Genomic DNA, 24,162 nt, shown 5'->3' on the forward strand with positions numbered 1-24,162 from the left:
CTATCTACATTATATTCAATTATTTTTTTTTTACATAAATTGCAATTTTGACAAAAAATCGCATAAAATACGATCATACTTTTTATATTACATAAGTACTTTAATTTATAGGAGGCAAATGATTAAAAAAAACGATTGGTTCCATACTTTATATTCACCCCGTAGGTGCACTGGCTGACACGGAATTTTGGACGATTTGTCATTCGACTGACATAAAAATGAAAAACAGCCCTTAGGCAACTAACCTCACTTTTGGTTTTTGTAATTTTTATCCTGCTAGTTAAAGAAAAAATGACAACAAATCAAAATAATTTATTGAACTTATACAGGTGCGCCAGAATTCGTGCCCCAGAGAAAAATGCCATATAAGGTAAGATACTAGGAACATGGAAAAAATGTTAAAAAAATTTTATCTATAAAAATTTTGAAATTATGAGGGTATAAAGTTTGCAATTTGACTCTATTTATTTCTGTTGGAAAAATAATTTTCCAAGTTTTTTTGCTATAGGCTATTAAAAGAGGAAACAAGGAAGCTATATTCTACATTGTAACTCTGTTCTATGTTATTTGTGGCTTTTATTGGCAAAATTTTAGTCCCTTTACTTAATAATTGTAAAAAAAAACATATACAAGATTATCGGTATCATTAAATAGATATAAAAAAATGTCAAATGTCAAAATTTTTTGACAGATAGAATTTTTTAAACATTTTTTTCATGTTCCTGGTATCTTAGCTTACTTGAAAATTTTCTCTTGAGCGCGAGTTCTGGCGCAGCCTGTATAAGAACACGTATTGCTGGCATTATTCTTTCGGAAAATCTACGCTAAAAATAAATCTCAACTAAAACTTTCCAATTTTAGTTTCAAACGTCTATCATTATTACAATAAAGCGTGGATTACAATGACATTTTTTTAACTGATATAAATTTGATACGCAAAATTCGGTGTCCGCCGCTGTACTTGACAAAAACAGATTTTGTCTTTTTTGAATAATTGTAAGTTTCAACAAACAAATAAGAGAAGTAATAATTTTGTGTAATTTTTTATTTACATTATTATTTTGAAATTCTATTTTAATTAAACATGGAAACTATTTATCTCCGTTTGTTTACAAGGTATTAACGATAATTACAAAATATGCATTAACAAGAGCTATTAGAACACTTCCTTATTTGTTAATTTAATTTTCAAGATTTTGAAAAAGAACTGTTATGTTTGTTTCCATTTATTTTTATTGCACTTTTACCAATAGCTAGTGTCTGTCCATAAAATAATTCTAATGATGCTAATAAAATTTTTCCAAAGACGGTTACAATTGATTTTAATTGGCTGGTGATGTTACACCTTAAATAACTTAACTTTAACTTTCTATTTATCTGTATAAACGTTTCTATATTTGCTTTTATTTGTTTCTGATTTTTAGAATATAAAATCTCTTCATTTGTGTCAAAATTTTTTCTTAAAAATACTAGTGTAAAACGAAATTTTGTGAGGTATTCTTTGGCTTTGTCGGAAGTAAACTTTAAATAAGGCTTTTAGGGCGAACAAATAACTCATTAGGATCCATTTTCAGGAGTAAATTTTGTATTTGTCTTTAAACAGAAAAATAAATACATATGTTTGACACCTTGTATTTTTAACGCCTTTTTATTTTCTCTTTGACTATTTTTTGACGTTCTTATTCTGGTTCTCCACCACTGGGTGACCTGCCCATACCATGAAATGTAGTTTCTAAACTGCCTTAGAAGGCCCCCGTTTGGAAGGTTCAGTTCCTAATAAATCTTCAACCAACTGTTCTCTCCTATTGAGCAAATGTTAATAAATTTAATAAATAACTCTTATTATTTATTCAATTTGTTTGCATTCTCGGTTCGTTATGCTAAATTATGTACTTTTTTCATTTCTTTCAAACAAATAATTAACACTCCATCATAAACTATGCTTTTTATATGTACACCCATGTGATAGCAACATTTTTATCAAAAAAGCAAATGACCTATATTGACATATCATAAATTTCAGTAATTTCATTGTTCCCATTTATTTATGGTACAGTGAAATGAAAATGTGAAGGTGACGCCTGAAAATTAATAATTATTTTAATATTTATTATCGTCAATATTAAAAATTATGTTTATAATTTTATCACCTACGCTATGCCATTTATAACCTCTATTCGCAGTCTTTCAGGAGTTTGTGGAGCAACTTGACGTCAATTATTCGGGATTTGAATATTTATATTGTTTGAAAAAAGTTGAATTTATTCTAAGAAGTAAAAATATTTCGCTGAAATGCGGATATAATTGCGATAGCAATAAGTAATAAATCACTGCTATAATTCAAATTAACAATAATTGATTTATACTGTAATATCTGTCTTAATACAAAGTGTTGTCATATTTAAATCATTAATAATTACTACGGGTATACGTGTATCTAATTACGCAGTAACTGAGTGGAAAATTGTTACAATTTTTAAAGTGTTTTCATTATTAGGAGTATTTGTTTTGAATAAAAACACTGACATAATTTGGAATTATCATCTGATAATAAAATAATTAAATTGTGTAACAATATGAAGTAGCAAGTATAAACTTTGACTACTTCCAAAGTACTTACCTACTTGTATTTATTCCAAGTTCCATCATGTGTTGCCCAAAATGGGGAATTACTAGAAAAATAATGTCATGCATTGAGTACAACATGATTTGAAGTTTCTTGTCTTATACAGGGAGCGCTAGAACTCACGCCCAGAGAAAAAATGCATGAAAAAAAAATAGTAAAAAAAATTTATCTATAAAAATTTCAAAGTTACGAAAGTCTAAATTTCTCACTTTGACTCTATTTATTTTCGTTGGAAAAATAATTTTCCAAGTTTTTTTGCTATAGGCTATTAGAAGAGGATACAAGGAAGCTCTATCCTAATTTGTTTGTTTAATGTTATTTGTGGCTTTTATTGGCAATTTTTTACTAAATAATTATAAAAAACATATACAATATCATCAGTTTCATTGACTAGTCATAAAAAATGTCAAATGTCAATTTTTTTTGACAGATACAATTTTTTATTCATTTTTTTTGTTCCTGGTATCTTATCTTACTTAAATTTTTATTCTGGGGCGCGAGTTCTGGCGCACCCTATATATCTTTATGTGATAGTCATGAGTATTATTAAGACCGCCGCATAAAATATATCTTCATATTATACTACAATAACGGTTGTACTTTTTGACATATAGCTAGAAATGACGCGTTATAGGCCTTTTACTTTATATATGGAAGTCGAGTCACACCTGCTTTAGTGACAATAAATGGAATATATGACTCGATGGGTTTATCTGTGGAAATCTCTGATCTTTGTACGGGTTCATATTTCAATGTCATGCAGCTAGAGGCTACTTTGGTTGTAGTTGGATCTGAATTTGCGGTTTCCTGCAGGGTTGTCGGGCTTGACTGGCAAATTATCTACAACAGTAAAGTAATTTTGTAATCTATAGAAATTAAATAGGCAAGCACTATTGGGGATTTTAGTTTAGTTTATGAGAAAGCTCTTTAAATGCATGCACTTTGTAGGTATATTTAATTGTTAACTACGTGCATGCATACTCGTATAGTCACTGTGGAGCAAGATCAAAGTTTGATCTTTACAAAAACACATTTTATTTAAAGTTCTTGCAAATATTTCAGTTTCTCTTTTTATTAATATTTATTAGAAATTCCTCTTTATGAAAAGTACCTTTTGCAGAAAATGCATTTCATAAATCATTATGAAAAATCTTAAGTATTACATGCTTAGTATAGCAACCGGTGATTTATACGTGTAATAAATTTTGACCTAAATACAGGAAAATCTAAGTACTAAGAGTGGGAGTGTTGAACTGCTGAATAACATCTGCAATACAGGTAGAGGATTTAGGACTCTAATTGATGATGTTGGGTGCACTTTATGTGTAAGAGAATATTTAATTCTCTAACGGTACAAAAAGCTGTTTTATACCTAAAGGATTTCATCAATAATCTTTTCAAAAAATGTTTTATAAATTATTTTTGTGCAATGACTGTCCGTTTCATATTTTTTCTCGATTAAATAAGTCAAAAGGATTTAGAAAAACCTCATTAATGGTTTACTAAAATCCTTTTTTTCACTCCTAGTTGTAAAAGGCCCCATTATTTAGTTTGTCGTGAGGTTGTCAAGTTGTTTTTCTCTCTTAGAAGTCGATAATCATTTTCATTAATGGAAGCATTTAGAGATAAAATTATTGCAAAATCAAATCAAAAGACTTAAACAGACTTAAACTTCCTCATTAAAAACATCAGAATAACCCTTCTGTCTATGTCAAAATTGTCAAAACAACAAATGCGTTTATTTCATGTTGAAATACTACCGGTAATAAGGAAAATTTTAACACTTTTTCTTTTTTTTTGCAGTTTCTATGTTACTTTACTAAATATTTTACATTGTGAAGTTAGAAAATTTCTTTAATAGATGCAGAAGTAAAAAAAAATGACAACTTTATTTATTAAAAGAATAAAATAATACTTACAACTTCAGTTAATAAATAACTCATGTAAATAATGAATTAAAAAATTAATTAATTAAATTAAAAATTAAATAATACTTGTGAATTACGATATGTTATGTCTGAAGTAACATGCACATTAAGTAAGGTTATATTCTGCACCTTTGTATTTCTGAGTAATAAATGTGCAATTAGTGAAAAAAATACCTATACCTATAAAATCTTCTCCTCCGTGTTTTATATAAAACACGGAGGAGAAGATTTTTTTATAGCCTCGCATTTATTATTTCCCTCGATGCTACGCATCTCGTCTTCTTAATATCGTGTGATATAATATACTATTATTGAGTGCTATATAAAAATCAAACATGTTGAGTGGTTGAAAAAATAAAAAAGGGCTTTAGGACATTTGTCCATTCCATACCGGCTAATTTAATAAATACACAACAAAAACAGGAATTGTTTTGTTTTCTCACGTAGCTTTAAATGGTGTATAATCAATAAAAATTCTTGGGGGCAGCCACCAAATTGTTGCCAAATTATCATGACGCTAACTCATTTATTTTGTTTATTTGTGTAAAATAATGTGTTTTTACTAAATAATAAACCAAATCGACCAGTAAAAGTTTAAATTTTACTTTAAAACAATCAGTATTAAAAAACCAACTCAAAAGTCGAAAAATTGAAGTTTTATTGTAAACATTGTAAACAAGAGGTTTTTTTGTACTAATTTAAGACATAATAAGATTAGAAAATCTGCATAAATAAGCAAAAGAAAATGAGACTTGGGAAGTGAAAATTTCAAGTGCTCGTAAGATAAGATACTAGGAACATGGAAAAAATGTTTAAAAAATTCTATCTGTCAAAAAGTTGTGACATTTGAAATTTTTTTAATGTCTATTTAATGATACTGATGATCTTGTCTATGTTTTTTTATAATTATTTACTAAAGGTACAAAAATTTTGTAAATAAAACCCACAAAAACAGTAAACAGAGTTACAATTTAGGGTACAGCTTCCTTCTTCTAATAGCCTGTAGCGAAAAATATTTGGAAAATTATTTTTTCACTTATAATTACACGAGAGCTTTTTTTTCGAAGTAAACTTGACATTTTAATGAGAATTTTGTTTTCTGGCAATTTAACGAAAAAAAACTGCTTCTGAAAAAATTACGAGTCCGTAGGACGAGTCATTTTTTCTGGCAGTTTTTTGAGTTAAATTGCCTAAAGGAAACAAAACTCGAATTAAAAATGTTAAGTTTTCTTCGTAAAAAAAAGCTGAGTGTAATTCGGTAAGACAATTTAGGGTGGGTTGCGACAACACTAGTTAAATTTAATCTCGGATTGAATCCATAGTAACCATTGTTATTATTATAGTTACAATTGTTCTTAATCCGAGATTAAATTTAACTAATGTTGGTGCAAACCACCCTTAATGAATACGTAAATCCGATGATGCAGACCTACTAGATTCAGATGCTTTCAAAAGTTAGGATCCGTTTTGTCGCTTTAATAGTTAGGGCAAACTTTTGTCGCTGTCATCATAGTGACAAAAACACCGCGGCTTATGGGATTTTTAGTGTTTGAAAAAAATTGTCAATAGAAATAAACAGTGTTAAAGTGCAAAATTTAGAATTTTTTAAATATTTTTTCCATGTTCCTGGTATCTTACCTTCCATGTTTTCTGGGGCGCGAGTTCTGGCGCACTCTGTATATTAAGTAATTCAATAATTCAGTAATTAGTAGAATGGACAAAAGGTTTGCTACAACAATGCTGAAGTAAAATGCTTGTTGTAAAAAGTATGTCAACATTACCTTAGCTGAAAGTTATAGTTTCTTATATTTAGATTTTGAAGCACTGAGTTCAAAAAAATTATTTAAAAATGTCCACCATGTCACGTTTAAGAAATATGTAATTAACAAAAATCACCAAACAACAAATTAAAAATGAGTTATTTTACTTTGTTTTTTCTACTTTTTTGGCCCAAAAACTTTTCTGCCCATTTTTAAAAACCCTTCAGATCTTGATGAAAGCTCACCCTGTTCGTCACTCATGCTGCCTAAGTTTATAGAAAACAAGTCCAAATGCGAGTCAATGAAATGTATTTTAAGACTCATTTAGACACATCAGGTGATAATTTTGTTTTGGTAATAATTCAGTAACAATTTGAATTTCAAATAAATTTTAAATCGGAGGCATTTGTGCAGATAGCAGATAACATTAAAAAATGTGACATGATAAAAAAATTAACAATTATTTTTATTTACCTAATTAAAGGTAAATAGACAAAAATAATAATTTGATAAAAGGTATATTCAACAAGTTATTATTTGTAAACTAGTGTTCTTAAGAATAAAACTTAATTAAGAATAAAACTTTGAAAAAAAGGGTGGTTTATAGTTTTGTGCATTTCTTTTTTCCCGCAAAATTTAATTTAATATTTTTTTTAGAATGAAAATCGCAGCAACTTAATCGAAAACTTTTTAAAAATCGATGATACGAAAAACATAACTGTCGTCGAATCAAGTCCAATTTCGTAAACCGCAGTCGTTGTCGTAAACACAGAAATCTAAAGGCCGACCCTAATTAAAAACACCAACCGATAAGAGAGCAACAAATCGAAAACAGACTCTCCATTGTCGGTCAATATTATAGTATAGTGAAATCTCGTCCGATCACTAGACTTGCACTCATCTCTCGCGGAGAGTAGTGGGGCAATTTCATCATCAACATCATTCAGGGTGGTTTGTCGCGCACTCTTTACATTCAGTAGCTTTCAACTCATGTCCTGAAAAGCTCCATTCTGAAACGTGCTTACGAAAAGCTCGCGCGCGCACTCTGTTTACGGGCTACTTCTTACACATTTTCATCATGACTCGTGCGGATTCTGTGCTTTACCCGTGAAAATGACCAACAGGAAGGGCTCCAAAAGAAGGGTCGTTGAAAAAACGGACGGTAAGTACACTATTTTAACTCTAATTACGATTTATCCATCACAACACTCTTCCTTGAAAACTTGTGATAAGCAATAAGTATAAATACATTTATTTTTATTTACTGATTTATCCAGTCGGAAAATTTGATTTGATGTTGAATTCTTACTAATCTCGTGTCAATAGAAAAAGAATTAAACTTTGCTGAAAGTATTTGTTTTTGTTGTTTTCTCATTTCCGGAATGGTTTGCTTTGATTTAAATTTCGTGGCGACCTATATCATGACCAAATTTTTTGGTTGTCAAAACTTTATCCCCGTTTTGATGTTAAGACACAAAGAAAGAACAATAAAAAAATATTTATTAAAAATATGATACTCATTTAATTGAAAATATTAGATTTCCGGGTCAATTGATACAATACACGGAACCAGATATTTTTCTCTTAGAAAAATAATTCAGTGTTTTCACAACCAAATCAAATTATAGATTTTTTTTAATTGAAAATGAGAAAATTTGCGTTTATTTAATGGAAGGACAAAAAATAAATGAAGAAAAATGCGATGTTCCGGAGTACAAAAAAAGAACGCCTTCGTAATTACTTACCAAAAATTTGTTTAAAAATATTAACAGAAAGATCAATCACTTTCAAATTGCGACAACAATTAAATTTAAATTTCTATAGCCTTAAAGTTGAGAAAGCAGAAATTGTGACTTTTATTCGGTTGAATATTTATCGATTCTTGGCAGCTGTTACAATTTGTTTATCATTTACAAATGCTGAAATGTTACAAATATTTGCAGTTGGAAATTGTATTAGAGGTATGTGATAATTATGAAACAACCTTAAATGGAGAATATAAATAATAATTATGTAATTATTGCATCTGTGGTCATTCTTAAGCGTTAAACAAATATTATTTTTTGTCATTAGATTAATAAAGAAAATTTTGTTTTATTATTTCCGGTAATTCATACTCTGATTAATAAGTGCTGATTGCTTATCTAAGTAATATTTCTCATTTTTCATGTATTGTCAAGTGGTTGTTTGCTCCACTTTTTAATTAAAAGAGTTTTATTATAGTGGTTTAATTACAAAACTTACAAAACTTTATCATTGTTGACCTTTAAAATAATTTTATTTGTTCTCTGAAAAAATAGTTTGTACAAATGATAATTTTGTCCAAGACAGTAATACATTCTTGAGTATTTCTGCATTGATTAATTTGCATTATCCTACAGGTGTATAATATTTAATAATTAAGTGACGCCCATCTCCGCCTCGTAAAACCTCTTAATTATATCAACTGTTAAGTAATCAGTTTGTATGTTTATGGATTTCGAAAAGCTCTGGCTATCACAACACTTATTAGGCGTGGGTTGTAGTAAGCGATTGGAACAATTCACTTGAATTAATAAGACACGAGCTACTTGTTAGAAAGTTTTTAAAATGATAATAAATTAATTTTGTGGGAAGAATGAGTGAGAAAATTTCGTGCTTTGGAGAGTAACTAATCGAAATAAGTTTCTGTTTGTGTACAAATCTCATCAATCTCGAACTGATTACGTCTGAAATTAGTACTTGATTATAGAGATGAAAGGTTAGAAATAACCTTCACAAAATCATTAATAACCGGTTCAGAATCGCTCTAGAGTAAATTTTCGATTTAAGAAATGAAAAGATAAGGACCAAATCTTGATATTTCAATGCATTGATAAAATTACATCATGGAAACCGCTACAATCCCTACCTTCACAAAGCTTCAGTAATCCCGTAATTAGAGCCAAGATGATAAACAGAATCAAACACTGGATTTCAATGGATGTATTTACTGAAACAATTTTAGACAAGGAAATTTGGTATTCATCTATTTGCTCAATAAACTCATTGTCTATCCTATTTACTGATCCATTATTGTTGATAACAAATATGCAAAAATATTTATATATGGGGAAAAGTGATAAGCCGATTTCTGTCTCATTTGTGCACTGAAATAGGCTGAAATGAATAGAACACTGAAAATCCTCCGCTTCACTAACATTTTATCAAACATTACATTTTTAGTGCTGAAAAGTGTATTTTTTCCACATGGATAATTAGGCTTGTACACAATAAACAGGAACAATGTCAACATTCGGACAGTTATCTATTAGATAGAGTGACTCATTTATCAGAAACTGATGGATTTTTGACTCGAAACATCTGCTCTTCTCATAAATTTATGAAATTTTTCTTAACGGAATTCGCGTGTTCCATGCAGTGTTTTTTTCAGTGTTCAGGCATATTTTGTTGCAGCGATACTGTCACGAACATTACAACGGTGCTGAACAACTTCTCTGAATGTATTTGCTATAGCATTACAATCGGTGTATAGCGGTTTGTAATTTATTGCATGTAAAATTGTACGATGTAATATAAAATTTGCTTGCATAGATTGTGCGTTAAATTATGATCATTTAATAATGACGTTTGACCAGTTTGATAATTACAAAGAACTATTTACAATCGGATTTGTTTATAAGGAAACGATGACTATAATAAAACTTTATGTTTCAAGTTATCTGCTGCGTATGAGGACAATTGTTCATTTCAGTTGGAATATAAGTTCTTTAATTATTTGAAAACTTATTCTAGTTTCATTTAATTGTTAAAAGTTTGAGAGAATGTACTTCAAAGTCATGTTAATTCAATGTAGAAACGATAAAGAACAAATATGACATCTCATTTATAAATTTATTAAGAGTTTGAATACACGTTTTCAATTTTTTTGTAAATTGAAACTTTTCTGAAGGAGGGTTTTTAAATAAAAAACTGATTTATTATTTCATATTTCTATAAACTGCTCAACATAACTTCAAATAAATTTTGAAATATTACGCAAGGAATTTGAAAGCCTTCAATAATTTTTTACATACATTTTTTAAGTAGGTATCTACAACAATAAAGAAGTCAATATTGATTCACTCTGTATGTTTGATAAAAACCTTTCTACAGTGTAAAAGTGGATTGATTGTAATGAAAGTCAATACTTTCGAGATCTTTTTTTAAACATTGTCACAAAAAGGTTCTTTTCCTGCTTCAAGAATTGGGTTGCCCTTGACTAGATGCTTCTTAGTCCCAACATAAAAAATATATAAAAAAAACTTCTATTAAAAATAAGCTTTTATTAGAAAAATGTACTAAAATGTATTTTTTTTTCTGTCAGAGAATATTTTGCTTGCACATTAAGATTTTAAAATTTATAAAAGCTTTGGGAGCGGATATAACAGTAAGACTAATTGCATAATTATTGTTCTTTGACAGAAAAAAAATATTTTTTTTTACTTATTAGTACATTTTTCTAATAAAAGCTTATTTGTAAAAAACGTTTCTTTACATAGTATATTTTTTTGTTTTTACCTATTGTTTTGATAAATTATTTAAGTTTTAATTTTCTTGATTTTTATTTTATTTTTGTAGTGGTTTTTATATATTTTTTATTTGTTTTTTCGTATTTTTTGTTTTTTGGATTTTTGTTTTTTTATTTTTGTTTTTTTTTTGCAATTTTAGTTTGTTGGGATGACAGAAACTGTCTCAACTTTGATTCGCAAGATTTCGTGCAGACAGACAGCCAGATAACTAAGCAAGTTAAATAAAAGCTTATAACAAATAAAACTCTGTTAGATAAAATTTATTCTGAATACACGCAATACTAATGTGTTAATATGAATTTTTCAAAACTGTCATTGAACTGAAAAACTGAAAAAATCTGTTTTTGTCTGGCTACCGCAATATTATTTATAATAAAGTGACACTTTATTTAGTCCTAAAACGGGGGTTAGTCACAATTTTCGAAAGGTTTTTTCAATTTCAAATCCAAAATTTTGATTTTTTTAAATACCTAAACTTGGAATTCTGGATAACCTTAGCAATTTCCATATTTCAAACTTGACATTCCCAATTAAAAATAAATACTTAGAATTTCGATTTTTAAACTTAAAATTTAGACTTTTCAAAAATTTCAAGTAAAATAAGATACCAGGAACATAGAATGTTTAAAAAATTTTGTCAAAAAATTTTGACATTTTACTTTTTTTTGTCAATTTAATGATACTAATGATCTTGTATATGTTTTTTTATAATTATCTAGTAAAGGTACAAAAATTTTACCAATAAAAGTCACAAATAACATGAAACAGATTTACAATTTAGGATTCAGTTTCCTTGTTTCCTCTTCTAATAGCTTGTAGCAAAAAAACTTGGAAAATTATTTTTCCAACAGCAATAAATAGAGTCAATGTGCAAACTTTAAACCCTCATAACTTGGAAATTTTTATAGATACAGTTTTCCAATCTTTTAACAGAATTTATTTTTTGTCAAAATCCTAAATCTTGATGTGTTCACAAAGTGAGCGGTGACCGGAAATAGTCATTAAATCAATTTTAAGATGTTGCTTAAGAAATATTATCCTGCAGTGATACAAAAACTGAATATTGGACTTAATTGCTTCTTGATTTTGTCATAACAGCCAATTAGTGCCCCGACGACTTTGTTGGCACGTCAACATTGAAAACTCTTTCAGATAAATTTTTTATTGGTATGTAATGAAAAAAATAACTTGTTTATCCTTTTTAGGGCAATGAATCTTTTACTGTTATTTCATGCTAAAATACCTTAATTTATTTGCGTTATCAGTTACTTAACATTTTAAAAACAAATCTATTAGACCTGTTAACAAACCTAATGTGTTGGGAAAGTAATCAAATGTAAAATAACACTGCTGCGGCGTCATTAGGGGCTAATAAGTATGCTGATAGGTTACTACCTGTCCAATGTAGTCCAGACTTTGAGAAGTTATTGAATTCCCTTCTCTCGACTGTCGTTGAATCGATGAATTTTATAAAATATATTCAATTTACAGTACAAAACAAATTACATTTATGCTTGTGACTGACACGTGAACCACCAGTCTGATAAATTTACGCTCACTCAGATAAGCCAATGAAATTAATTGTTCCTATGAAAATGTTAGAAAGTTGATACCACAGGAAAAAAAAATTAGTTGAAGATTGTCTAATCTCACTAAACGAATCAGGAACAACACTAAAATATTTGATTACTGTTCGAAGTAATTTCTTTGGCTCAGTTGAATAGCAAGAATAGAGCTTTCTGAAGATTATGAATTTTTCAAAGGTTTTACAATAATGGAGTTATTTGATCCTTGAATGAATTTCATCACTTTATCTTTCAAGGATTAGGATATCCATTCTAAAATTCGTTATTGAACATTATTACACATTCAAGGACAAATAATAGGCTGTGTACAGGTATTTGATGAGTTAATGAAAAAGTCAATATTTAAGATCAAGAGCGACACCTGCATGTTACGTGCCATGATTTGGTACACTGAGATTGTACATAATTAAATTTTTTGTCGGTGGGTAATTTAAGCTTTCTAGTAACTCTTCTTTATAGAACATTGTCATTAAAATGTTCGACTAACTATAATAATAAGCAACTTTCATGTCTTCAGTTTTAAATTACTCACATTTTATGACATGATTATCTCTGAAAGGGCTTTTTTCGGTTACATTACGTTAATGACTAATTTTATTTTTCAAACAAAACTGATGCATTCAAGAGATGTAAGTTAAAAAGGAACAATTATTTAAGAGAATTGCTAAGAATAATTCCTTAAATGCTAAACAAGCTTCACCTTCACTTTTTACTGCCTTCAACACAACAAAATAATGAGTAAAACAAGTGATATTTTTCAGCGAGAAATCGTACCTGCTTGACAATATCGTAAATTTATAAATAACAATCCTATTCCTTTAACAACAGAAAAAAAATGTCTCACAATGAAATGAAACTGAGTTGAATTATACTCTTTTTCATATTAATGTGCATCAAGTAAGTTGTTGAGGAAGTCTAAATGCATCTTTAATTTAAAGGCCGATTCACACAAAAAGTGTCATTAATGTCATTCAGAACAAAATTAAATTACATCTATAATGACAAAAATCTATATGTTTGCCACCCTATGTTAATTACGTTAATTGTAAATACTTTTTGCTACCTCAAAAACTGGGGCACACATATGTATTTATTTAAGAAAAAATTTTCTGTTAGAAAAATAATTTTCCATGTTCTTTTGGAAGGAAGGAAGCTGTAACCTAAACTATGTTTAACGTTATTTTCTGGCTTTTATTGGCAAAACTTTTGTATCTTATGTCAAAATGTTTTAACAGATTTTTTTTATACATTTTTCCATGTTCTTGGTATGTTATCTTACTTAGCATTTTTCTCTGGGGCGCGAGTTCTGAAACACCCTGTATTTAGCAGCATGTTTTCCCGTTTCTATGGAAGAGGTAAAATTTTTACTTCCTTAAGAGATAAAATTTTTACCTCTCTGAGGGGTAATTGGCCACTTTCTTTTCTGCAATTAGGGTGGAAAATAATATCAATTAAAGTTTTGCTGCTGATTAACTTATTAAATTATGTGATAACATTTTGAAAAAAACGAAACAATCAATATTGAGTACACAATTAGATGGCATTTGTAGTCTACAGTGCAGGCAATTTATTTGGTTATATCCACAATCGAAAAGGTTTATTAAACGCTTGCATTCGTATGAATTTTAAATTTTCAAAATCCTTGTTTACATCACATGGACATTACATGAACACCGAACTTTTTTAATAGTGTTTTTTTCATTGTTAGATTTACGAACTTCGAAAACGAACTGCACGAAATTGCAAGAAAACATGCAATTTTCTACTGCAATCTAAAAAGTTGTAGAGGGAGTGGTTTGAACCTTTTATCATTCTCTTCAAATTACTTCTGCTTTGTTATTAATTAATTTGATATTTACCTACGTTGGTTTAAAATTTATTATTATGATTCTTTAAATCAATTTAAATAGTTTCAGAATGTATTTTATTAATTAAAATCACTTTACAAATTTTATTCATGAAGCAATTTTCTCTGGATCGATCTCCTATTAGGTGAAAGAGTTAGTGTAATTAATTTGACAAAAGAAAATGGGCTTTTGAGTAATGCGCACAAAGCTTACATGCTATATGCAACTGAATTTCGTGAAATTGCTAATTAGAACTTGGATTCTGTTTGTGTTAATTTATTCCCTTTGCAATATAACAGTAGTAACTTCCGTTATCACAAATTTATTATTGGAAAATATTCAATTTTGATCGCTTAAAACAGATAGCTAATTTTAATAATTTACTCGAGCATTTAATGCTTGGTAAGAGCGGCTGTGATAATTGAAAATACACCTTAAGGCTGATAATTCGAAAGAATGTCATTAATTAATGCTGTTGCTTGTGGATTTACGACTAACAAATCGTCCACAACATGTAATTACGTTATTGGAAGCGTTTAGCGATTGTAAATCTTGCTTAAGATCATGATTATTAAACAGTCTTAATCTTTTATAGGCGATTTTAGTCGTATCAAAGCATTCAGCAATTGAGAAAAGGCTTATTTTCAGCTATAAACACAAATGAGATTTGTTCAATTCTCTCTTTCACAGTTTTATTGCGTTACAGGTCATCTGATAGAGGAAATAGTTAAATGAAGAAATACAATTAACAGTAGTCCAGTATCTTGCTGTCAATCTAAGATTGACAATGTGTTTTTTGAAGCTGTGTAAAAACTAATCTTTTATCCCACTGAACGGATTTTACGGAGATTTTATTGCTCAATATTTGAGAAAATAAATGCTTATAGTAATTGATCAAAAAAATAAGTTTGTGGGATGAGTTTCTTGATGGATGAGTATCGCCTGAAATAAATTAATTATGCATGCAGGAGGTTGTCAAACACGAGTGACTTATGCTAACAAATCGACAAAATATTTAAAACAATTATGATATTGTAAACAAATTTTTAATTTTGTTGGCTCTCTAGATAACTACTCGCGTCTAATGCACGTGCTTTAAACCAGCTTTTCAAACGAGAATTCTTTATACATTCATCAAAACTTAATTAAAAATAAAATGGTTAACTAACTGTGTATCAAACACTAAATGCGGGATTATTTCCATTGCTACACACAAGCTTTTTTGATGGACTTTCAATACAAATACAAATTTCTTGTTCTGTCCAAAACAGCTCCCGGTCTTTATGGCACATTTCTTATTTGGTGTTTGATCTCGGGAAATATAATAACATCCGCAATCCGGTTTAATACATTTTTTAAAAACCAATACGAATACATATTCCACCAACATGTGGTAAATTTGAAAAGAGGAAAAGGAAGGGAAATTTCTAGAAATGTTTACACATTTTTTCATAAAACAGAGCGAACAATATTTGTCGAATTGCCTCCTGAAGCTTGCTTCATTACTTTTACAATTTAACCAATAATCCTCTCAATCAAAAACGCCTGCGACGAATTAGTTTTTGATCAATTTCGTTGCAATAAATTGCCTTCCAACGAATTACTTTAGGCGAATATGTTAAGAATTTTTATGTTTTAATCTCAACTTTCGAATTTAATTTTTATTAAAGATTAATTCCACTAATTCTAATCAAAGAATTTATGTTCAACTGCTATTCGTAGACCTTTTATTAAATAAGTTACACAATAATTATTTAAAAAATTCAGTCTTTCAGGAGCCGTTCTAACTGTTTTTGGCATTTATTTAACCTCATTTAAATAATATTTCAACAATTAGAATTATTAATGTCTTTTGATTAGTGTTATACTTGTATTTTATTTCGTAACAAACTATTTAAGTAGGGATACAAAGCTAAATCTCGACTTGGAGAATAAAACTTGAAAATGAATAAATATATTGATACACCAAAATTTCTGTTTTTGGTTATTTTTAGTATGTTAAACTGGAACCCGGAATTGTGTAGCCGAGACTTCTAAATCTTATTATCAAAGTTCTTCTCTCGCCTACCACTTGTGTAGGCAGACTTTCACTGATTTATTTAAGGTATCTCGACCATTTTATCACAGCTTTCCTTTCTTGCTCAAATCATTGTTCTTCATCACACCATTTATTTTTTACTCCCATTTCACTCTTAAAAATATTGTGTTTTGACCATTTTCACTTTACACAGCGTTTAATTAAAAAATTAGTCACACTAAACACGAATAATTTTTTTCAAAATTCATTTCCTTAAGAATTCAAAGATGCATTTTAATGTTCCGACTGAAGACATTTCTTATCGCTAGCATATTTATGAAGAGTTCCGTCAGAAATAATGATGCTTTTCAAATACTAAAAAAATTGATTTGGATAAAATTGTTTGTGAATGATGCGTGGTGGCTTTTCTTTAGACCTTAACAGCAGTCGGTCCCTGTGTAATGTATGTTACAAACGATCGATGTCTCTCGTTAGGGTTAAAGGTCCCGACAAACAATTTGTATATAAAGACGAGATAACAAACGATTATGAAACGGCTTCTAGTGCTTCAACAAATATTGACTTATTTATGAATACAATAGTCACATTTTTTGTGCTATAGTATTAGTAGGTACTAACTATTTTAATTAACGAAATATTTGCTAGTGAAGGCAACAAACAAATGCTAATTATAGAATCAATTCAGTTTCCTGAAAATAATTTCCGGAAATCTTTGTCCTGAATGCCACTCAATGAATTGTAATAATTTTACATGTTTTATATTTAGTATACACCCTCTGCAATTTCAAACAACTCTCATATACCAGGTGAACTAAAAGTATGAAACCAAACTTTTTTTGCTTGAACTATTTATTTTTTGGAAAAACTAATTGATGAGTGATAAAGCGTTATAAAAATGAGATGTTTTACCAAAAATAAAACTTTTCGAAATTTTCTTTTGTTTTTGAGTTCTACAATTTTGTTTAAATAGCAACCCTCTATAAAACCATTTTTCTCATGAAGGTTATGATCTAAGGATTACAACTGTCTACTCTGTACAGAGTGCGCCAGAACTTGCGCCCCAGAGAAAAATTTCAAGTAAGATAAGATACCAGGAACATGGAAAAAATGTTTAAAAAATTTTATTTGTCAAAAAATTTTGACATTTGACATTTTTTATGTCTATTTAACGAAACTGATAATCTTGTATATGTTTTTTTTTATAATTACTTGGTAAAGGTACAAAGTTTTGCCAATAAAAGTCACAAATAACATTAAACAGAGTTACAATTTAGGATACAGCATCCTTGTTTCCTCTTCCAACAGCCTGTAGCAAAAAAACTTAGAAAATTAATTTTCCAACAGAAATAAATAGAATTAAAGTGCAAAATTTAAACTCTCATAAGTTTGAAATTTTTTAGGTAGAATTTTTTTAACATTTTTTCCATGTTTCTAGTATCTTACCTTTTTTTCTGGGGCCCAGCCTGTATTACTTTTTTTTAAGTTATTACATAAATTGTAATTTTGACAAAAAAATCGCAACTCAAACACAAAACAAAATTTCGTTCTCAAAATACGATCACATTTTTTATATTACTTTAATTTATATTAATTATAATTTTCTGGAGGCAAATGATTAAGAAAAACCGCTTGGTTCACATAGGGTGAATATGTATGTTTGCTGGTAAGTATATATTTTCATTTAAAAAAATCTAAATTTTTGAGTCGATTGATTACAACATTGCATTTTATGCTTGTCCTGAAATAGGTTTTGTTCACAAGTCTAAAATGCTTTTCATGTTAGAACAAAACTCCATTCAGTGTGTCCAAACCATGCACTTTAATAAACTCATAATATTGCAATCAAGTTCGAATTTAATTTACGTTTTAATAATAATTTACACGTGAAAACAGAATTGCATTTGCCTCACATTTAAAGTTTCAATTAGTTTCCTTCAAATAGTTTGATTCAATATTATCAAGTGAGGAATGCAATAAATTCCTTTAAACAATACTGCCACTATTGCTTTACAAATTTCAGTATTTTCCTGCCACGGAAATGCAGGAATGCCATCGTTTCACTCCAAATACGACTAATATTTGAGTGTAGCTGCATTCGATGTCGACTTTAATAAAGTACCAAAGAGTGCTCTTTGGGAATGGAATTGAAATGCCAATTTTTTTTTATAAATCTTTCAATTAAATTTCGTGTTCAATTATTCCGCTTTGATGAAATAATTCTGTTGACTAGAATATGGCGATTAAAGCTGTGGTCGATTTGAAATGACCTATTTGTAGCTTCATACATTATAGACCCCCGAAATAAAAAAATGACAAGATTTTTTATACTTAATTTAGAAATTGGAACAGTAAGGAAGCTTGAAATGAAGTCATAAATAGGTTTCGCTCAGCAGGTAGTAAGTAGATCAAAATCTCAATTTCAAGGTCTCTGTTGTTAACAAATTGGCAGATTCCTCGCACTTTAGTGTTTTACTCACTTTTTTGTAATGAAATAAAGAAAGAACTTTGTTCCGTTTATTAAAATTATTTCACAAGAAAGCAAATTGGATTAGATTGTGATAACTATTGTGTATTTTATTCTCTTCTTTTACTATTTATTTTTTAATCCTTTTGTGAATAATTTATCTTGTCCTTCCGTGAAATTTGTGGTTTCGTTTATTTTTTACAAAATAGAATGCTACTCGCTCTTGTACATAAATAGTAGACATCGAACAAACAGTTGTTAAAAAAGTAAACATTTTTACATCGAATCTCATCGTAAAAGTAGTTTTTAAACGTCGTAAAATTAAATGTTTTATTAAAGGTGCAAAAAATATACCACCATATACTTTATGTGGTTACCCATAAAAATATTATGTTATTTTGTTAAACTTTTTGCAATTTTATAGAAATTATATTCTAGGCATCAATGAAGAAATTTATCTGTTTTCATCAGAAATAGAAATGACGTAAATCCTTCCATTATACATTTCAAGTTAAAATTAACGACAGGTGTGCCCTATCTTCAAAAATCAAAGACTTTGTAATATAATTTAACGATTGTTGGAAGTAGGTGTAGGTATACTGAATAAACTGTTTTATTTATATTGCTGAAATTCTTTTAAATTCGTTACTATTAAAATACTACATACCAGATGAATAAAAAGTATGAAACCAAATGTTTTTTACTCAAACTATTTACTTTTTGAAAAACTAAAGAAAAGAAGAAAGTTTATTTTTTTTTTCATTTCACAATGACATTGTTTAGGTGTGTAAATGGAAAGAGTGCCATGTAGTGGGTGGAAAACAATCAAAGGTTATATATAACATGTAAGAGACAATGAGAGAATGTTGAATGACAGAGAAAGGAAAGGAGGTAAACTACCGTATATTAAAAAATATTATTTTTTAATAAAAGATGTAAACCCAAGAGAAAAGATATATAGTATGTAATGAATAATTCATGTCTATCTCAATTATTCAATGTAAAAGTTTCATTTAAATACTTATAATATAAATTTACATGTAAAGTGTTATTTTTACATCTACATCACTTATAAATAAATGTCACTACTGAAATTTAATAAACTGATATTTGATCAGTTAATTAAAATATATGAAATTTGGTTATTTTAAAATCTCGGAGACATCATTTTATCATAAATCTATTTTACTATATTTTTGCAATAACAAAATATTGTCTTGCTTTGGAGCCAAGACCATGAACCAAATTATTATTTGAAATTGCATTTCCTAGGCCAATGGTAAACGATTTTTGAGTTAAATTTAAATGTGGTTTCAATTTTTACGACCTATTGCAAACGTTTCATATTTATTTAGTGTAATAGTCACGAGTGAAACACAATTTCGTATTAACAGACCCGATAATTATTATTGATTGAAATTTGAAATACTTGTAATTAGTCAACTATTTAGTCGTTTAGTCGATAGTTAAGAAAAATTCTAATATTATTAATGGTGTCAAAATATTACTTCATAAATTATGATATAGATACAAAAATGTATCCTGAAACTGTCAACTAGGCATAATAAATTAAAGCACTCTTAATAATAATGATGCATATGGACTCGACTTTATCAGGAGTTGTGTTAAACCCTAATTAATCCATTCATAATCCCACAGTGATAAAATTTATCTTGCAATTTATTTACTCGAAGTGGTGTCAGATTGAGTAAACGAAAAACATTTTCACGGTAAAATAATGATTATTATTTTTTTGCATCATCAATCGTTTAATTAAACATGAATTTATCTAATGATTTAAAATTATAATGATGCGGTTCGCTTTTCCAATATCATGACAATTTATTTAAACGATAAAGCAATAAATTGTAAAAGTTAACTTACGTCGTGTACACGATCGTATGAAAAATCAACATCATTATGTAATGGAAATTATTCATAAAACTAGTATTTATTTTTTACATGACAGTTATTGCGAGGCGCGAGTTTTTTAATTGAAAATTATTTATTTCGGGATTTCAGCCTTATTAAACAACTTTGAATATGTTGTAGAACTTTTGTCAACTCTAAATATTGCTCTTGGACAACTTTTCAGACAGATATGAAATTTTTAACGACATCAACGAACAAATTTAACCATTTAACAATCATTAGAATCTCAACTCGTATTCTAACAAACAATTACGAATTCTAGAGAGACAATTTAATAATAATTATTCCCTTTACTAAACTTCTAAGGGTGATTTTAATAGTTGTGCAGGAATTTTGTGAGGTGATAGTATAGGTCTAAAGAGGTTAAAAGAACATAAACTTGCTTTATCTTAATGTTTGTTCTTAATGTTTTTTTTTCAAATTTATAATAAAAAATAGCAATATTCAAACTTCCAAATAAATTTTAAATTTTGGATGTCAAAGTTTTGACCATGATAATTTCTGTTGACTGAGGAATTTATAGCTTTCTTGGATACGTGACTTTAATATAATTTAAAATAAATTCACGTAATTATTGAAATACGCAATACTGGTTGCATCCACTTTTCGTAATAGACATTTTATGTGAATAACCCTGTATAAACGAAGTTTGCATCGTTTAAGTACTTTATTCCAAAGTTTGCATTGGTAATAGCCATTAGTTACACCATTTCTCCTCACACTTTTTTTAAGTAATTTCGTGATGTTAACCTTGGATCTGACTTAAAAAAATGAGGTCTGAAATTATTTAATACATGTGAGAATAGTATATTATATCACAAGGTAGAGAAGAGATTTTTAAAGCCGATCTGTTTATTACCCGAGTGCGCAGCATCGAGGGAAATAATAAATGCACGGCTATGAAAATCTTCTCTACCGTGTTTTATATAATATTTTTATTACTACTATATTTTTATTACCCAGAAATATAACGGTGAAGAAAGAATATAACCTTACTTAATGGGTATGTAGCCTCAGACGTAACATGTCCTATTATTTTTGTTAATTTATTATTTTAATTACTTACCTGAGCTATTAAATTAAGTTGGAAGTACTTAGTATTTCAAAATGAAATAAGCCCATTTGTTGTTTTGACAAAGACAGAAGAATTAGAGGTGGTGTTATTCTGATGTTTATTTAGGAAGTTTTTATTTAATTTCATTTCAAAATATTTCCGTTAGTAGGTATTTGTGATGATACAAGTTTTAAATAATAATATCGGTATTTACCCACCTCTAATACATTATACATACATTATTGCCCTTGGTCAATAATGAAACTGATTATTGACGACTAGCAGAGAAAAACAACTTTACAACCCATCAACAAACTAAATAATGGTACGTTTTACAACTAGTAGAGAGAAAAAAAAACAATATTATAATACAAAGAAAATTTAAAATGTTTTGTATTATCTTGTATTATTCGTGCATCATTTGTCCTATACCATCACCTCTTAAAATTTCTGCACAACTATCAAAAATCAACCTGTATAATACAGTAGAAGCTCGATAACATGAACATTCGATTTCCAAAAACCTCTCACACCTCATTTTCAGGAAGTTTCCTAGTTAGACTATTAAATTTGAAATTAAAAAAGCCCCAGTTGCATAAAAAAACCCAAAAACGGTACTTGATATTTTTCTAGATTTTATTTTTTAAATTTGGCTCATCAAAATTAAGCAAATTCAACATAACGTTTTTAGAATTTGTATGTTGACTTTTTAAACTCGTAAATGTTTCTTAGCATTCTAACATAATATCCTTAAACAACTCATTTTTGATACGTTTATCTTTGCACATTTATACGTTATGTCATTGGTTAATTCACCGAAATTTCGGCATTGTAAGTTAATTTTTTTCTGAATGATGCATTTCATATAAAAGTTTGTATTATACATTTTTTTAAATAAAAAAATAAAAAGAACAAAATTCTTGCACTTTTACTGGTGTGAACACTTGGCGCTAACTTATGCAAGCTTGGGATTTTTGTGTTCACGTTATGGAGATTCTACTATATGTGTACTCGTAACTAAGTAAGTGGTAAGTACCAGTTACTCTTAAATTTACTTTCTTGGATGAAAATAATTATATTAGAAATTAATTAATAATATGGGGGTACAATATTTCGTGACATTTCGTGACATTATTATGTTGGTGATGTCTTCTTGCGGTTTGGGTTAAGTGTTTGACTTTGACTTGAAAGCATTCAGCAAACGTACGGAATTTGTTACATAAATTTCAATACGACCACTTTGTCTATTGTAGTTGAACTTTGTTGAATTTACACTTCCATCAAAATCGATACATTAACCCACAACAATTTGTTTTTAAAACTACAAAAACTAAATTTATAAACATTATTTGAAAAATAAAAAGTTAACTTTTTACTACAATAAGACTGATAGAAGTGGAAACATAAGATACCTTAATAAATTGCAATTAAATTCTTGTTTTAATTTAAAGATAATTTTCGCAAATAGTTTAGACTGTAGAGAATTATTATATTCGAAGCTTAGTCCACGTTATCGATCCTTTCAAGACACTGTTTACTTAATTTTATCAGGTGACTATAATGAAAGGACGACATATGACAACATACTTATCCAAACAATATTTACATTTTGTAAATAACATCAGACATGTTTAGATTTAGTGAGATTGTAATTTTGTGATTTATTTTTCGCATTTAATTTGATTTATATCAAGCTGTTCATCAAGAAAAATTAGTTTACTTTGAATATTTTTATTTGTTTTTGACAAAGTTATAAAAAAATCTCTGGTTCGCTTCCGTTCGTTTTGTATAAACCAGTTAGATCGATAAAAAAATGTGAAGTGAAAAATCGCTTGTTTGCTTCCAAAAGCTTTAATGTTTTTATACCAAAAATAGCTTAATTCAAATGTTTACAACCGTGTCTTATATTATTTCGAAGTAGATTTTATTACGATTGTGCTCACAAGTAAATTAAATGTAACGCCTGAAGATTTCACAAGTATTTGTCAACAAATATAAATACTCTACTTAGAGTGAATGTTTATAAATTTAGACATAAGAATCCTAAATTTGTACTGCATAATATTTGAATTTGAAAACATGTAGGCTGATATAAAACATCAAAGTTATTGTGCTTTTGAATCTTTAAAACAAGATTACTATATTGATGTAAGCAGGATCTTGGGGTAAATTAAATTCTGTTTCTGTTTATAAAGCTACGAAACAAAGTTCATTAACTAAAAATTTTTAAATTTTATAGTACTAAATCAGGATATCCAAAACTGAATGTTATAACGAACTACCAGCAGTAATAACATGAATTTGATGTACAAATATTCAAATAATAATTATTGTAAAGTTACAGTCATAAATGAGAGAAGAGACACGAAACAAGCAC

The 24,162-nt window shown here is 28.5% G+C and overlaps 1 protein-coding gene across 3 annotated transcripts in view; it reads left to right on the forward strand.

Annotated features, from left to right (window-relative positions):
- Positions 1-7,219: 7,219 nt before the first annotated feature.
- Positions 7,220-24,162, forward strand: part of LOC123012469 (tyrosine-protein kinase transmembrane receptor Ror-like) — a 51,752-nt gene continuing 34,809 nt past the window's right edge. The window contains exon 1 of one of the 3 annotated variants that reach the window (XM_044410413.1): positions 7,220-7,476. In XM_044410413.1, coding sequence (XP_044266348.1) covers positions 7,428-7,476 — 49 coding nt within the window. In that variant the 5' untranslated portion in view covers positions 7,220-7,427. The remainder of the gene's footprint in view (positions 7,477-24,162) is intronic. The other 2 variants (XM_044410414.1, XM_044410412.1) reach the window with 2 other exon arrangements.

This window comes from Tribolium madens, unplaced genomic scaffold, assembly GCF_015345945.1.
Source record: "Tribolium madens isolate multiple individuals breed KSU strain unplaced genomic scaffold, Tmad_KSU_1.1 Scaffold_96;HRSCAF=242;Tcas5.2_LG5, whole genome shotgun sequence".
Classification (NCBI taxonomy): domain Eukaryota; kingdom Metazoa; phylum Arthropoda; class Insecta; order Coleoptera; family Tenebrionidae; genus Tribolium; species Tribolium madens.